The sequence below is a fragment of the Sinohyriopsis cumingii genome, chromosome 11 (assembly GCF_028554795.1).
Source record: "Sinohyriopsis cumingii isolate HCF-2022 chromosome 11, ASM2855479v2, whole genome shotgun sequence".
Lineage (NCBI taxonomy): Eukaryota > Metazoa > Mollusca > Bivalvia > Unionida > Unionidae > Sinohyriopsis > Sinohyriopsis cumingii.
In genome coordinates, this window is record NC_142971.1 from 101,670,483 (window position 1) to 101,689,213 (window position 18,731).

Genomic DNA, 18,731 nt, shown 5'->3' on the forward strand with positions numbered 1-18,731 from the left:
TGAATCAAATCCAAAAATAATCCAAGGATTAAAAAATAGAAGTCCTAGTAATAAAAAGTCCTAATGAAACTGAGTTCGAATCCCAGTGAAATCCAAGATAGAAGGCGATGACGTATGCTGTGGTCATTGTCATACTAATGTGTCAACAGTTGTTTGTTGAATCACAGAATATACAGTAGTCCCCCTCTTGAACGGCCCCCCTGACCAGCGACCACCCGCTCCTTACAGCCAGAATCCGTTGGTACCGACGAGTTTGTGTTCAGAAGTACCCCTCGTGAAAGGCCACCCAGCTAACACAACCAGCGGCCTGCATATTAGTGCAATAATATAAAATTTACCCCTCACAAGCAGCCACATTTTATTTTAATATGTATCCAGTACCAGTATTTTATTCATAAGTAATCTGATTTATGTTTCCCGATGTCAGGTTTTCGTTATTGAAAGAAGTGTTGACTAAAGTACATGTACCACTAAGGTTAATATTATATCATTTACGCCTCAAGAGAAGCCCCATTTATTCCATAAACCTGAGAAAGACTCAAATTTTAATCCATACAAAAGGGTAAGTACATGTAATCCAATTAGCCTTACTGCTGTGTTATCGTAAGATGTCCAGTTTAGTCACTGATAATTTTTAAGATTACAATTATTGAACAGTAGTAACAGTTGAGAAGTGGTAGTATCGATGTACAATACACAAGTCAGCAGGAAAATGGTTTGATAGCCTTTATGGCTTCCCTTAGTAAGATGTTGAGCTTGTTGTCTTTGATAATTAGTGGCTATTACTACTGTCAATAATTGTCAAAATTACAAATCCTAAAGGCCGCGAGGTCAGATCTGTGTGATGTTAATGCTACATATCAAAACCATTTTGGCTTCTCTCACTTAGTGTAAAAAAATGTATAAAAACAATAGGGTACCAGACTGCTACTAACGAATCACGTGACAAGATCACTTCCTTTATAAACATAGGCAATTTGTTTAGATGCATACAAAATTGTTTTATCAGTATTGTAGTTGGCAACATGAATAACTTACTGCAAAGAGATCAACATATCATAGAGAAAAAGAAAAATTCTCAGTTTAGAAGAGAAAGTGAAATTAATTTGACTGACCGAGTGGTGGTGGTGGTGGGTCAAAGATCCTTGCAGAAAACTAATGTCGGAAAGGCTCAGATAACAATATCGTGAAAGATAAGGAAACAATTCTGCAGAAGTGGGAAGGTGAAATGGATGGAGAAAGGAAGATTGTTTGAGCCAGGATATGTTTGTATCCTGATTTGAATGACAAGAAAAAGCAACAATTTTGTCAGTTGAATTGGGATATGACGAGTTTACCGCAAGTAACAAATGGTTGCACAGATTTCAAGTGCGACACAATATTAAGTGTTCTGTCCTTAGTGGAGAATCAGCTGATGTCAATAATGAAGATTGGAAGAAAAGACTAAACGATATATGCATGGGATTTGACAGCAAGGATATTTTTAATTGTGATGAGACTGGTTTGGTTTTTAGACTGTTACCAACAAAGTGACAGATGATGTGATTTGTAACATAATTATAAAGACAGTTTTAAAACTATAACAATGGTTATTCATAACATTCTTTTGAAAAGGATGAAACAGTTTGTTTTACATTTATTTCAGAACATGCATGTGATTTTTTTAATGAAAATATTAAATGTTTTAGACTTAAATGTACTTGCGACTTTCTTCATATGTATTTACTATTCACGTTTGTCATCCCCCTCTATAAAGGCCACCCTCATTATAAGGCCACTTCCCTGCTGCAATAGGGGTGGCCTTATAAGAGGGGGACTATTGTGTTATTCCAGTGTTTGAATTATGTGTAAATTTTTATAACTGTCATTGTCCAAGTATTAAGTTAGAGCACAAGTTTTTCCAGGGAAAAATAATCTCTTGGAATCCAAATAATTTGAAGAAAACAAAATAATTAGACCAAATAACTGGTCACGACATAAAACACCTGGACATCTCCATTGCTAAGGCAAGTAATGGCTATTCTTTCTCAAAACATCAATAATAAATCTAGCCATGATGCAAAACCGATGCCCGGATGTGGCTCAATCCACTGGAAAAAACCTAATTGGTACACATCATTCGTCACTTACTCCAAGTATGGCCTCGATTTCACTTTATGAATCTTACTCTGAGAAAGAATTTTTTTTTTTAAGTTGTTTACTTCAACTCTTACTGGTTCTGAATCAAGGGCAGGAGCTAGGTCAGCATTAGATACAAAGTTTATTTTATTAGTTGTTTCCGAAACACAGTCAGGTCAAACAGAACTGAACTGAATTTTCTGGACAATGTCAAATCCAATAAATAAAGTTACATTACAATAGCATGTAATGGAATAAAACAATTTTTTTACAACCAACACACAATTAAATTAAATCAAATATAAATTAAATCAAATATAAATTAAACCAAATATACATAATGCTTAAAAGTCCCTAAATTGATTCATTTGAATTTTCTACAAATGCAGTTAGAAAGTCGAAGAGAAAAAAGGATGGGTGAGTGTTCCAATCCAGAGTACTCAGATCTTCTTCTGATGTTTACCACCTGACTTGTACAATATGCTTCCAGTTTACAGTTCTTTAGACTTTGGACTGTTTCAAAGAACTTTGTTTCAGTTATAACAAAATTTCATAAGCACCCTATGGTCATAATTGTTGGCATGTTTTTGTTTCATTTTGTGTAGCATTAAATACTGGTACCCTTACTTGTCTTTGTTATGCTAACCAGTAGATAGCCGACTTTTTGTTTTTGAAAGGTGTTGTGGATTAAATGTTTTCTTGAAAGAAGCAATGCAACATAAAGGATTATTACATACTTGAGCTGTACAAAATTGTTCACTTATATTGTTAATTTTTTGGCAGGTCACAGTTTCACTTTGCTTGGGAACAAAGTCTACCTGTTTGGAGGCCTGGCTAATGACAGCGAGGACCCTAAAAACAACATTCCCAGGTAATTTTTACCTCATTTTATTGACACATGTAGGAAGTCTTGTCTCTGTGAAAATAGCCTAAAACAACATTCCCCATGTAATTTTGACCTCATTTTATTGACACAAATAGGCAGTCTTGTCCTTGTGAAAATACTCTGAAATGCTTTTGTTCTGTACCAGAGAATGAATATGCATTTTGGCAATGTTAATTGTTGTTGTGGATTTTCTTGAGCTATTTCTCAAATTATCCACTTTTATAATTGTAGGGGATAATTATCAAGACCATGTTATTAGAGAACAGAGACATAGCATTGCCATTGCCAGGTGTCACTAGTTTTTAGCTTTACTGCTGTACTGATAACATTATACATTTTACCTCTGACATTCCAAGCCATTCTAGTGTTCAGATTGGAACATCCAACTTTTATTTTTGATTTATCATGTTGGACAATCATTCTCCTGTAGGTTGTATACATTATGTTTTTAACAATTTTGGCCAAATTTAAGTGACTTTGTCCTTTTTAGGGACAAATTTTAGGCAGCCCAATGGGTATAAATCCGAGCATGGATTCGTAGTGTTTGTACCGGATCCATTGGATCTAATTCATTTTACCACCACACCAAGAGCAGCCATCCAGATAACCCATTCCATTGAAATTGTCCAGCCATTTACAGGGATCTTAGTGACATATCCATCTGTCTAGTTGCACTGTTAGTGACATACCCTTACTATGCCAGAGATTTCGTTGAGAAATCTGTCCATCCTGCCAGACCACTGGAGCAGCCAACAAGTGGACAGATTGGGACTCTGCACACAGTTAGTGTCATAAAGCTCCATCAACTCAGCCATGCTCAGATCCAACATGGAATGGACTGATTTAAGCTTTAAGGCCACAGTCAAGAAAATTTATAGGGTGTTCGCAACTTAAGAATTCACTCCACCCCTACCACCGCTCAAGACTAAGTTAAAGCATTGGCAGATATTGACAAGGAGAAAGTCACCCTACTCTTCCCCCAATCTGCTAATATTAGCTCTTTACCTCATGTAAGTGCTTTTGGATGCCTTTGCCCAATTTACATCGAAGCGCTTTTTGATGCTTCTACACCATTATCATTGAAGCGCCTTTCGATGCCTGCTGTAAACATAGCCATTTTGAGCTGGTTTTCATAGCGCCACCTTTGGGGAAAACACCCTGTTAGATACTACATTCATTGGTGTGAATGACCATTTCGTAAGATCATGTGGTCGCTGTTTAAGATCTGATTGTAATCTGCTGTATAAAGTAACAGTGTCGTATTCTACACTCTTCAAAATGGAGGCCGCGGATTTTGTTCAGTACTTTCTTGAGATTACACAATTAGAATCACAACTATGAAAGCTTCAGTAAATTAAGTAAAGGCTCAGATGTTGTTGTTGTGGGGTTTAATGCCATTTTTCAGCACACGATAGGCTATGCATGGCAGCCAGTATTAATGGTGAAGGAAGAACCCGGGAATAACCACCAACTCATGAAAAGCTACTGGTAGGCTTTCTCACATACCCACATTGGCCGAATCCTAGACTCGAACCCACACAGACAGAGGTGAGATGGCAGTGATCCGTAACGGAGAGCACTTTAGACCACTCAGCCACTTGGGGCCCTCTCAGATATTGATGTAGGCAACAATTAGTTTTTATAAATTATGAAATTCAGATGAGCTAGTGATGTAGATGCAAAGAACTTGTAAATTTCAAGTATGTGATATAGCAGCTTTGTTGTTGTTCTTGTAGGATTTAACACCATTTTTCAGCACACGATAGTGATATACATGGCGGCCAGTATTAATAGTGGAGGAAGAACCCGGGAAAACCACGGAAAGAACCACCGACCCACGAGAAGCTACTGGCAAGCTTTCTCACATACCCACATTACCCGAATCTGAGACTCGAACCCACACAGACAGAAGTGATATGGCAGTGATCCTTAACGGAGGGTGATATAGCAGCTACATTTACTTGTGCTTTCACTGGCTTGATGGTGAAACTTGTATCTCTAAATTTTTTATAGCACACAAAAAAGTCTTAACTGAAAAATAATTATACAGCTATACCAATCTTTAATCTTTCTATACATACATGTATTAGATGTGTACTAAAAATGTAAAATGGTTAAAATTGATGTTAAATGTAACATATACCTCACTGCTTAAGAGTTAACAGGCAGGTCTATGTTTATGGAGTCAGATAGATAACAGCTGTTCTATTTATAGTGCACTGCACTGTGTAACTTCGGTACATGTGTATCAAAGAGCTAAAAGGCCGTACACTTTAGGAGGTATAGGGTTAACAAGATCAATGACCGGCTTTGAGATAGAATTGGTGACACAGGAAATTCTAAGGATATCTACTCAGAAAGCCAAGTCCCATTGATATTCTTATCTCGCTGGTATAAAACTATGTCTTCAGTGTTAGATTTGACCTCATTGGCATTTTATTTACTCGAAGAGAAATCTGATAATAGCAATGCTTGGGAGGCGATGGCCAGGATTGCTGTCATTAACTGCACCGCTCACCATACCACGGCCTATGCATGTCTGCGGTCTACATTGCTTAATCCTCCTCATACTCTGGCTTTACACTCAACCCTATTGAGGTCACTGTTGCGTTATGGAGGACAAATTGAGGAAGGTCGGAGGCAGGCAGCTCAAAATTTGACCCTCTAACTTGCCACTCAACCCAGCCCCCACCAGTGTGGATGGACATTAAGCAGCCTCAGGATAAGGAATCTTTTCAGTCAGATGCAAACCAGTATTGATTAGAACTAAGGAGTCAACAATCTAATCAAACTAGGAGTCAGTTGTACAGATGCGGTTAGAAACCATATTTCTCAACCTTCTAGCCTCCTAACGGTAAACATTGACCTACCCCTACTTACCACCTGCAGACAAACATCCTGTGTGCGGCCAGCTTGAGTAATTTTGGGCTCAGTGGATTTCCCTTTTACCACACAATAATGGGGTGATCCATGTAATTTCAAAGGGTTTCGGTTTTCATTTATCCAACCCTCTCCCCTTTCCTCTTCTCCCCTCTTTACTGGTGTACAATTAGATGCAGAAGAGGCCTTTCTTCAACACTCATTAAAAAACAGGCAGTAGAGATTGTGCAGAGACCACAATCATGGGCTCTTTATTCAAGGCTGTTTCTTACTCAGATGGCAAATGACAAGTTGAAGCCCATCATCATCTTGAGTCGCCTTGGCCAATTCATTGCACCATGTAAGTTCATGATGGAGACTGTGAGATCAATACAACTCTTCTTCCAATGGGACAAGTATACCATCAGTCTCATTCTGACTGATGCATATTTCCACCCCACATTTGGCTTGCCATGACATGGTTTATCAGTTTAGAATCCTACCATTTGACCTTTGGTTTTTACCAAGATCATGGATTGTGTCATCACTTCACAATGATGGCAGTGTACCTGGACGAAACATCAGGTAAGTTCTATTCTAATCCAAGGCAGGAATGATTCCTCACATTTAGATGATAAGGCTTTCTAGTGCACTGCAAAGAAGTCTGACCTCCACCCATATCAGAATTTTATCCATCTGGAGTTTCTTACCAACCAAACTAATTGAATCCATTTCCAACAGGATGTGGATTTCTGTTAGATAGTTTTTGCAACCACTGGAATTGTTCAGTGTGGCAGTGAACTACTTGGCCATCTTTATTTGTGCCCTTTTCAAAGATGTTACTAGCAAAATGTTGCTCTTTTTCAAGTCCCCTCGATTAATCAGTCATGACCACACCCAAGATATGTCATTCCTGCGTTAGTTGCACAATCCAGGTTGGCTAATCATGGGCATCCCACTGGAGCAGACCCATACAGAAATAATGGTATGTACTGATGCCAGAACTTATGGTGGGGGTGCCTACTTGTTGCCAGTCTTCAATAACATCAGCGGCATTTGTGATCCAGGCCATTGTCCTCTATACATCACCTGTCATCGATGTCATTCTCTTACGAAATAATGGGCTCTAAGCTTCCTCATTATGTCCGATAATTGGGCACCAAAATCACCTGACCTGTTTATTCAGATTTGGCAATTTCTACATTGGTGCTACAATCCATATCAATGTACGGACAAGATTTTCTTCACAGACTCAGTGTCTTGGCCGACACTCAATCCAGTAAAGGTCATGCACTAAACAAGGAATGGTCTCTCCATCAATTGGTCTGTACCCGGATCTGTGCCATTTGGGGACATCCGACGATCGATCTTTTTGCAGCAAGGAGGAATCACAAGTTGCCCACCTTCTCTCCTGTCCCAGATGCAGAAGCGTGGGCTGTGGATGCACTGTCAATCAGTTGCAAAGGGTGTGGGTATTTGCCTACCCACTCCAGTACTGATACCAAAAATAATCCAGAAGTTATGGGGTCAGAAATGCCAGATGATTCTGCTAGCCTCTCTCAGATGGGACAAGTCCTGGGTTAACAATAGATCTGCCTAGGAAGATTCCACCCTTCCCAGATCTTCTCAAGCAAACACACTCAGGGATTATTCATCCAACCCATAACATTTTCTTATCAAGACAAAAAATGTAAGTTTTGATTATGGTGTGAATCTCATCGAGCAAGAACTCCCTCCACTCTGAAGGCTTACGAGGGAAAGTTGCATGTTTTCAGGGACTGGTGCCATCTCAATAGCATTGTCACTCTGAGTGCCTCAATCCCTTAACTGGCTGACTTCTTTCTGTGGCTAAATAATTGTCCATAGTTACTTTCAAAGGCTGCTGCACCATTATCTCTAACACATTCTGGCATCGTGGCATGTGTAATATTTGACATGATAAAGTCATTTCGGATCATTTAGCCAAATCGACCAAAATCATTCACCCTGTTTCTAAAATGGAATCTGTCCTGGGTTTTAACATGGCTTAATTAGAATAAACTTGAAGCATGAAATGGCACTTTGATAAACAGAGAGAATAGTTATTGAATAATATTTATTACAGAAACTTTGAGGCATTGCAGTAATTTACTAGGCAACTAGATAAATCTTATTTGAAAAACTGGTCACCAGTGGACAACCAGTGATTTTCAAACTTTTTCTACCACTGCACACCTTTGTGTTCATGCTGGTGCACAACTGAACTGTTTGTTCTTGAGAGCACATTATGCTGAATAGAAAACTAAGAAAAATTGATGCCAATATTTCATTATACTTTTTATGTTTCAGGTATCTTAATGACCTTTATGCTCTAGAGTTAAAGACAGGAACATCTAGCCTGGCTTGGGACAATCCAGCCACAGCAGGACAGCCTCCACCCCCAAGGGAGTCACACTCATGCGCAGGATACATGGAGAAGGATGGAAGGAGGCCACGACTGATTATTTATGGAGGAATGAGTGGCTGTCGACTGGGAGATCTGTGGCAGTTGGATATAGGTAGGCCTGAACTTACAATGGTCATTGTAACTGTTAGTAAATTACAGATCTCCCTGGTTGTAATGTTAATTTAGATATAATGCCTTACTGCTCTTCCTTGTTGTAACGTTATTTTGGATATAATGCCTTACTACTCTTCCTTGTTGTAATGTTAATTTGGATATAATGCCTTACTGCTCCTCCTTGTCTTAATGTTAATTTGGATATAATGCCTTATTGCTCTTCCTTGTTGTAATGTTAATTTGGATATAATGCCTTACTGCTCTTCCTTGTTGTAATGTAAATTTGGATATAATGCCTTACTGCTCCTCCTTGTTGTAATGTTAATTTGGATATAATGCCTTATTGCTCTTCCTTGTTGTAATGTTACTTTGGATATAATGCCTTATTGCTCTTCCTTGTTGTAATGTTATTTTGGATATAATGCCTTACTGCTCTTCCTTGTTGTAATGTAAATTTGGGTATAATGCCTTACTGCTCGTCCTTGTTGTAATGTTAATTTGGATATAATGCCTTATTGCTCTTCCTTGTTGTAATGTTATTTTGGATATAATGCCTTACTGCTTCTCCTTGTTGTAATGTTAATTTGGATATAATGCCTTATTGCTCTTCGTTGTTGTAATGTTAATTTGGATATAATGCCTTATTGCTCTTCCTTGTTGTAATGTTAATTTGGATATAATGCCTTATTGCTCTTCCTTGTTGTATTTTTATTTTGGATATAATGCCTTATTGCTCTTCCTTGTTGTAATGTTAATTTGGATATAATACCTTACTGCCCCTCCTTGTTGTAATGTTAATTTAGATATAATGCCTTATTGCTCTTCCTTGTTGTAATGTTAATTTGGATATACCTTACTGTTCTTCCTTGTTGTAATGTTAATTTGGATATAATGCCTTACTGCTCCTCCTTGTTGTAATGTTAATTTGGATATAATACCTTACTGCCCCTCCTTGTTGTAATGTTAATTTAGATATAATGCCTTATTGCTCTTCCTTGTTGTAATGTAAATTTGGATATAATGCCTTACTGCTCCTCCTTGTTGTAATGTTAATTTGGATATAATACCTTACTGCCCCTCCTTGTTGTAATGTTAATTTAGATATAATGCCTTATTGCTCTTCCTTGTTGTAATGTTAATTTGGATATACCTTACTGTTCTTCCTTGTTGTAATGTTAATTTGGATATAATGCCTTACTGCTCCTCCTTGTTGTAATGTTAATTTGGATATAATACCTTACTGCCCCTCCTTGTTGTAATGTTAATTTAGATATAATGCCTTATTGCTCTTCCTTGTTGTAATGTAAATTTGGATATAATGCCTTACTGCTCCTCCTTGTTGTAATGTTAATTTGGATATAATACCTTACTGCCCCTCCTTGTTGTAATGTTAATTTAGATATAATGCCTTATTGCTCTTCCTTGTTGTAATGTTAATTTGGATATAATGCCTTACTGCTCCTCCTTGTTGTAATGTTAATTTGGATATAATGCCTTACTGCTCCTCCTTGTTTTAATGTTAATTTGGATATAATGCCTTATTGCTGTTCCTTGTTGTAATGTTAATTTGGATATAATGCCTTGATGTTCTTCCTTGTTGTAATGTTAATTTGGATATAATGCCTTCCTGTTCTTCCTTGTTGTAATGTTAATTTGGATATAATGCCTTATTGCTCTTCCTTGTTGTAATGTTATTTTGGATATAATGCCTTACTGCTCTTCCTTGTTGTAATGTAAATTTGGATATAATGCCTTACTGCTCCTCCTTGTTTTAATGTTAATTTGGATATAATGCCTTATTGCTCTTCCTTGTTGTAATGTTAATTTGGATATAATGCCTTGATGTTCTTCCTTGTTGTAATGTTAATTTGGATATAATGCCTTCCTGTTCTTCCTTGTTGTAATGTTAATTTGGATAAAATGCCTTATTGCTCTTCCTTGTTGTAATGTTATTTTGGATATAATGCCTTATTGCTCTTCCTTGTTGTAATGTTAATTTGGATATAATGCCTTGATGTTCTTCCTTGTTGTAATGTTAATTTGGATATAATGCCTTACTGTTCTTCCTTGTTGTAATGTTAATTTGGATATAATGCCTTATTGCTCTTCGTTGTTGTAATGTTAATTTGGATATAATGCCTTATTGCTCTTCCTTGTTGTAATGTTAATTTGGATATAATGCCTTATTGCTCTTCCTTGTATTTTTATTTTGGATATAATGCCTTATTGCTCTTCCTTGTTGTAATGTTAATTTGGATATAATGCCTTGATGTTCTTCCTTGTTGTAATGTTAATTTGGATATAATGCCTTACTGTTCTTCCTTGTTGTAATGTTAATTTGGATATAATGCCTTATTGCTCTTCCTTGTTGTAATGTTAATTTGGATATAATGCCTTGATGTTCTTCCTTGTTGTAATGTTAATTTAGATATAATGCCTTCCTGTTCTTCCTTGTTGTAATGTTAATTTGGATATAATGCCTTATTGCTCTTCCTTGTTGTAATGTTAATTTGGATATAATGCCTTGATGTTCTTCCTTGTTGTAATGTTAATTTGGATATAATGCCTTCCTGTTCTTCCTTGTTGTAATGTTAATTTGGATATAATGCCTTATTTCTCTTCCTTGTTGTAATGTTAATTTGGATATAATGCCTTGATGTTCTTCCTTGTTGTAATGTTAATTTGGATATAATGCCTTCCTGTTCTTCCTTGTTGTAATGTTAATTTGGATATAATGCCTTATTTCTCTTCCTTGTTGTAATGTTAATTTGGATATAATGCCTTCCTGTTCTTCCTTGTTGTAATGTTAATTTGGATATAATGCCTTATTGCTCTTCCTTGTTGTAATGTTATTTTGGATATAATGCCTTATTGCTCTTCCTTGTAATGTTAATTTGGATATAATGCCTTACTGCTCCTCCTTGTTGTAATGTTAATTTGGATATAATGCCTTACTGCTCGTCCTTGTTGTAATGTTAATTTGGATATAATGCCTTATTGCTCTTCCTTGTTGTAATGTTAATTTGGATATAATGCCTTATTGCTCTTCCTTGTTGTAATGTTAATTTGGATATAATGCCTTACTGCTCCTCCTTGTTGTAATGTTAATTTGGATATAATGCCTTACTGCTCCTCCTTGTTGTAATGTTAATTTGGATATAATGCCTTACTGCTCGTCCTTGTTGTAATGTTAATTTGGATATAATGCCTTACTGCTCGTCCTTGTTGTAATGTTAATTTGGATATAATGCCTTATTGCTCTTCCTTGTTGTAATGTTATTTTGGATATAATGCCTTACTGTTCTTCCATGTAATGTTATTTTGAATAGGTTTGTCTAATGTATGGCAAATAAAACAACAATAAGCTTAGTAGTAGATCTTTAAAATAATGTGAGGATGGCCTAATACCTCATCAGAACGTATTTCAAGCTTAAATAGTATAGAGATCCCCATCCTATAACCATGAAGATACTGGGAATGAAAAGACAAATGAACACAAACAATTGACAGATGCCCATGGGTAGTCCTTACTCTCAGTGACCTAGCCAAGAAACTCTAACTTTGGTCTGAATTCTAGTTTCAATAGTGCATTTATTTTATATTTTCAGACTTGATGACATGGACAAAACCTGTCATTCAGGGAGTTGCCCCTCTTCCTAGGAGTCTTCACTCAGCAACTGTTATTGGGAACCGAATGTTTGTCTTCGGAGGTTGGGTGCCTCTCGTTATGGACGATGTGAAGGTTGCTACACATGAAAAGGAATGGAAGTGTACTAATACACTGGCATCGCTGAATCTAGGTAAAGTATACATCATGTGGATTATTGGAAGATAGCAGATGTAAACAGTGACCAGGAGTGACCAAGTGGTCTGTGATGCTTACTTTCACAGACCACTTAGATCTCTCTGCATGGATTCAAGTAAGGGCTTGACGAGTGTGGATATATGAGAAAGCTTTCCAGTAGCTTCTCGTGGGATTGTGTTTCTTCCCCAGTTTTTCTTTCACAAGATATAATGGCCACCATATAGCCTGTCTTGTGCTGAGAAATTTCATGAAACCCCACAAAGCAAAACACAAATAGCAAATGCATGGATATGCAAGTGTGAATAATTAGGTCAGTAATATTCTTTCAGAAAATTGCTTTGTTTATCATATATCAAATAAATCTTGTTATGGTTGAAATCCCTCTTGTTCGATTTCTCAAGTGGCCATTGTCAATAAGACTATTGCATATAATGTAGAATTGGCAATTAAAACATACTCATTGCAATGTAATTTTGTATAGGATATAAAGGCGTATTTGAATACCCCTGCTTGGCAAAAATGCCATAGTATTTCTCAGCTTAACAAGAGCTTTGCATTACAACTGCATTAACCAGCATGCCTTGGAATCTTTATCCAGAAAGTAATGAGAAATTGTTGGCCATATTAATGTTTAGCCAAAGTCTGTAGGTCCTGGAAGTTGTGATTCTCACAGAAAAAGGTGCTCCTTTTGGACAATTCTATGTTTACTATGCAGATAACATGACTTGGGAGCCCTTGGCAATGGAAGTGTTTGAAGATGCTTTGCCACGGGCTCGTGCTGGACATTGTGCTGTTTCTATCCACACTCGACTGTATATTTGGAGTGGCAGAGATGGTTATAGAAAAGCCTGGAACAATCAAGTAAGTAGATTTCATTGGTCAAAAGTTATGCATAATGGAGGCTATCTCCATATTGGAATGGTGTGTTCCTTGTAGTGTAAAGAAGAAAACCTGTAAAAATGTGTTTTGAGAAATGTGGTGATTTTGGTATTAGACTGTTTTGTCTTATTATATGCCTCAATGATGATGATAAGGGCATATTGCATTCCCCTTGTCAATATGTCCATCCATTACACCATGGTAAAGTTGCGCATTAAAATCATTTCTGGCACTGTGGTGGGCTACCTGTGTTCTGTTGAAAAAATTTATTTTCCAGTCGTAATTAAGAAAATGAATATTATAGTAATAGAAGTAATTACCACAGTTATTTATTTCATTGTTCCTACACCAATGAAGATGAGATATAGGGTTTTGCTCATTGGTTTGTATGTTCATTCAGTAGGTTGTTTGTTTATTACCTCTCAATATCGTGTTACCCTCAATATCTTGGATATTATTTCATCTACACTTATGAAAAATTGATAAGTAGATACATCTTTGAAAGAGTAAACTTGGGCATCCCAAGTTAGGTCAATATGACCTAATTTGTTCTGTAATTACTCCCTCAGTATTTTTGGACCCATTTTCACTTACACTAATCAAATTGTTATTTAGATACATGTCAATAATGAAAAAAATACCATATAAACGCTAGGTCACTATGATTTAATTTGTATGCATGAGTGACTTTTGTAGTTTCTAAAATTCATTTTTTAGACTCATTATCTTGAACTGTTTCAGTTTAACTCATGAAAACTGGCATAAAGATACTATGTATGTGTAATATTTAGCAACACATCGGTACAATTTTTGCTATAAATCATGGATTAAATGGTGAGTTCTACAAATATACCAGGAGGCCCCGAGTGGCCAAGTGGTCTAAAGCGCTTACCATTCCGGATCACTGCCATCTCACCTGTCTGCGTGGGTTCGAGTCCAAGGCTCGGCTAGCGTGGGTACGTAGGAAAGCCTGCCATTAGCTTCTCGTGGGTCAGTGGTTCTTCCCTGGGTTTTCCAGGGTTCTTCCTCCACCAGTTATACTGGCCGCCATGTATAGCCTTGTGCTGAGAAGTGGCGTTAAACCCTACAACAACAACAAATATACCAAAGAAAAATTGCCAACAATTTTTAGGAAGATAAACCCTCCCAAATAAATGTAAATATATTGTCCTTCAAGATAAAATGCAAAAGTTTTTGGAAGGGTTGTAAAATTATAAAAGTAAGACTTGATAATTAAGAAAATTGGAAGATAATCTCTTCCAAATAAAAGTAAATAGATTCTCTTACAAGATAAAAGGTACAAGGTGCCAAAAAGTGTATAAAGACCCAACAATCTAAAATGATTAAGCCCTTAAAAATATAGAATCTGAATTTGTTTTATTATATAAACCACATTCCTTTATAAAGATTTTCTGGATTAACATCATCAGAATGCTCTTGATCAAGAAATCATCCTAAAACTTGTGTCTCAAAGTTTTGGAGTTGATGTAGCTGTAGACTTTCCATCTCAGTTTTGGAGTTGATAACAAGTATGTAGATACATATGGATGAAAGTAACTAAGTCATACCATAACTAGGTCATTATGACTTAATTTGTATGCTTGAGTGATTGCTGTATTTTCAGCTATTCATTCGTTGCACCTACAGTATCTTCCACCCCATTTCACCTACTCATGCAATTGGGTATGTGGATGGATTTCGAGGTGAGTAACTCAATCATACCAAAGATAGGTCTCTTTGACCTAATTTTAAGCTTGAGTGACTCTGTATTTTCCTCTACATTCTGTTTGTTTTTCTGTTACTCAAAAGGTACTTCTGATGGGCAATAGGATTCATGTTTATGATTAAATACCATGTCAGTTTTAAAACAATTCTTCCTGCATAAAAATGTAGAAGACAAACATCCATAACTGAATGTATGTTTGGTGTGAAATTAAACAGGTAAGTTCTTTGACTCATTAAATCCCGTTTTTTTTTTCTGGTTTTTTTTTTTCTGGCAATAGAGTTATTATGTTTGTGTTAATTTTACATGCAAACTCCATTGTAGACTTTGATAACATGATGTTCATCATTTCAGGTCTGTTTCAAAGATTTATGGTATTTGGAGACTGGTAAGTTTAAGTATTATTTACTATCTATACACAACATTTAATTATTTTGTTGTATGCATGCATACAAGAGCAGATCATTGCACACCAAGGAAGGCAGTCTGTATTTAAATGCAGTGTTTTAGTTTTTTTGGTGGTATTGTGATCAACAATACATGAGATAAGAATGCTGGTCTTTATCAGGCTATTGTCTTTGATAGCACCCAGAAGTTGTAACATTATATTACATATATGAAGTTAGGCTGAATTTTATGCTAAAGAATTTAGATCAAGGAAAATTAACATGCTTTCAGAAAGGCATATAACATAATGAATATGTTATTGATGTGAAGATTAAGATGATAATCATTATAACATTATTATTATTATTATTAATTATTATTATTCATGAAAGATCTGGGTGTGTATGATCTTATTTTTTAATTAGTAATGGTATTTCCAAAGGTTGTTTACCAAATTTTTTCTGACATTATTTTTGAAGTTTTGATCATCAAGCTTAGCAGTCAAATTTAACAGCATACTGTATACAATGATTGATTAATGAAGGACAAAACCAGAAGGTAGCTAAACAGTTTTTCCTATCACCTTATGAGGAACAAAATTATTATTATTATTATTATTATTATTATTATTATTATTGGTATTGTTATTATTATTCAGAGAAGCCTCCAGCTCCATCTCGTGTCCAACTTGTCCGAGCTAGCACCAATGCTCTTGAGGTGTGCTGGGGAGCTGTACCCACAGCTGATGCCTACCTACTGCAGTTACAGAAATATGACCTTCCCCCAACACAGAGCACGACCCCAACATCAAACCAAGTGACAAATCCTCTCATCAAGGCAATTTCTGCACCACAGCAAGTGCAGCCTACACCATCAGCAGCTCAACTACAACAGCAACAACAAATTCAGCAAGTTCAGACTCCAACTATAATCAGGACACCAGTAGCTGGTAAGCACCCTCTGTCAGTAATTTTCATTAATCATATTCTTGGTCATATAAATTTTCTTGTGCAATTCTGATATCTAGACAAGTGAGAATATTAAGCTATAAACCAACATCTGTTTATTTCCTGATGTATCATTTAACTTGAGTCACAAGCTTTTCTAAATTCTTTAAAGTCTCCAAGTTTCCTGGAACTTCTAAACTTTTTATCTCTTTGAAGTAACCAAGATTTTAGTTTTACTTTCCCCTCTTTACCTCTGTTTTAGTGAAATACTCAGACTTACAATTATTATTTCAACTTCAGTGTACCGAAGTGAATCATTGTAATAAAAGGAATTCTAGTATTATATGCACTTCATTCTCAAGGCTTGGCTTTATGATATATATATTACACGCATTGTGGATTTCTGAGTGCCCACTATGAATGGGCAGATTTCCATTACATTTGGTGACTGTCCTCCAAGTCTAGTTGAACGCTATCGCAGATTTTATTAAGCTTCTTTCTGATTTTATTGCATTCACCCTGCATGTTGGCACACTAAACAAAATGGTGGGAGAAACCCCAGCCCCATAAACCTGACTATGGAGATGTTACCTTCATATCCTGACTTGTATAAACTATACAGTAGTAAGTTTGCTTGTGTTATTTATCAGTGGCCTAACCTGGCATATGTATAGACTAAAATGTGTAACATAGAAAAAAGAATACCATGTTTTACATTTCTTTGATAACCATACCCAACCCCCCTGAGCAAACTCTTGAGCCAAGGCAAGAGTGTACGTAATAAAAATTGTCTAACTACAATGTACATCCTTTCATCAACTACATGTACATGTACTTGATAGCACATACACATTTAGAAATGTACATATTTTTTTGCATGAAGCTTAACTTTTTTCTTTCTAAGTACTTTTGTGATGTTTATCACAATCACACAAGTTGTTCATGCAAGATTGCTATCATTCATGCAGTTGTCTTTTAGAATAGACTTGAAGCTAGTTATGTTAAATTAAGCAGCTGAATTAAATTTTCAAAATTGAATAAATGTCATTGGTAGCAGTAACTTTTAAAATTTGAGACTCATAATTATAGTGATTACAAAGAGTCCTGTTTATAGCATACAAGTAGATAACAAAAGATATAATGACATGCATGTGATAACAAGGGATATAATGACATGCATGTGATAACAAGGGATGTAATTACATGTATGTGATAACGAGGGATGTAATGACATGCATATGATAACAAGGGATGTAATGACATGTATGTGATAACAAGGGATGTAATGACATGCATGTGATAAACATTTCTACGTTAATTCATTAAGAATAACGTGGCGTTCAGAGATGCTGACAGCGAGTGAATGCATGAATTGTGCAAGATTTGTACAGTGCAGTGATGTGTGAGAGCTCCTGCAAATTATTTTAAAATACAGCAAATAAAATGTATATCAAATTATCAGAGCTTGAAAGATGTTATTGGAGATTTGAGTGGGTGATTTGAGCCCCAAAATGGCATTTAATACGAGTCTGATGTACATGCTGGATGGACAAAAACAATCCAGTCAACCTCCTCTTTCAGCAGTTATTAGAAATTAAATTTAGGAATGTCAGAATATGAAGCCTTATTAAAATACAGACTAGTGCAATTTCAATTGTTTAATCAAGAAATTTAGCCCTGTGTGATCTTGTTCTACAGAGCTATATAGCCGTGTAAAGGTTGAGATAAATTGAATAAATAAGAATCTAAATAAGAAATGAAGAACAATAGATATTTATTTGATCAAAACTTGTCCAGAGTTTATGTTAGTGAAAAATCTTATTTTGGATCAGAAGTATCCAAAACACAGTACCTATGAGCTGTGGAAAATTGTACAGGGAAACCATAAAAAAAGTTTCCCAACTTGTTCAAGCTGGCTAAGCTTTCTTTGTACATACATGCCAGCCATTTTGCTTTTGGCATAATCATTACACTTTTTTCACAAAGTTCTGTTTTCTGCTAGACTTGATATGGATTATGCTTTTTTTGCCACATTAAAAAATAACAAATAACATAAAAATAAAGCAATAAAAAGTTATTTGTCTTTTTTTATTATCATCTCTTTAATTCCACTCTTATAAATTTGATAATATTCTTTTTAAAAAAGGTGACTGCTGTGTAAGAATAGAGAACATTCCTTATTTGGTATTTATAGTATATGTATATGACCCATTTCCTAGAAAATAGAGAGGTTTCTTCAAAAGTGAAATTTGTCTAACAGATTCATTTTACTGAAAAGGTAGTGAACCAGCCAGTACTTTTTTTTTTAATGAAAATGGCACCAGATGTTAAGTGAAATGGTTTATGATGTGAGTTGTAAATGTTATATGATGGAAAATGGTACAGCAGATGTATTTTTTCAAACTTCAAAACCTCTCTGATCAGGAAAAAGAGAAATGAACACTGCTTTACAAACTTTAAAAGAAGAATATGCAAGTAATGTAATTAGCACTTTGAGCACCAGGCCATGATCATTGCAGAATTCCAGTTCACAATTATTCAGCAAAAGTTATACCTGTAGACTAGTTGAAGTGAGTGCTGATTATAAA

The 18,731-nt window shown here is 35.8% G+C and overlaps 1 protein-coding gene across 5 annotated transcripts in view; it reads left to right on the forward strand.

Moving 5' to 3' along the window:
* LOC149789177 (host cell factor 1-like) overlaps positions 1–18,731 on the forward strand; it is a 104,690-nt gene that overhangs the window by 13,664 nt on the left and 72,295 nt on the right. For all 5 annotated transcript variants that reach the window (XM_089975313.1, XM_089975317.1, XM_089975314.1 and 2 more), the window contains exons 3-8: positions 2,902–2,989; positions 8,192–8,400; positions 12,011–12,202; positions 12,923–13,068; positions 15,164–15,197; positions 15,855–16,145. In XM_089975313.1, coding sequence (XP_089831439.1) covers positions 2,902–2,989; positions 8,192–8,400; positions 12,011–12,202; positions 12,923–13,068; positions 15,164–15,197; positions 15,855–16,145 — 960 coding nt within the window. The remainder of the gene's footprint in view (positions 1–2,901; positions 2,990–8,191; positions 8,401–12,010; positions 12,203–12,922; positions 13,069–15,163; positions 15,198–15,854; positions 16,146–18,731) is intronic.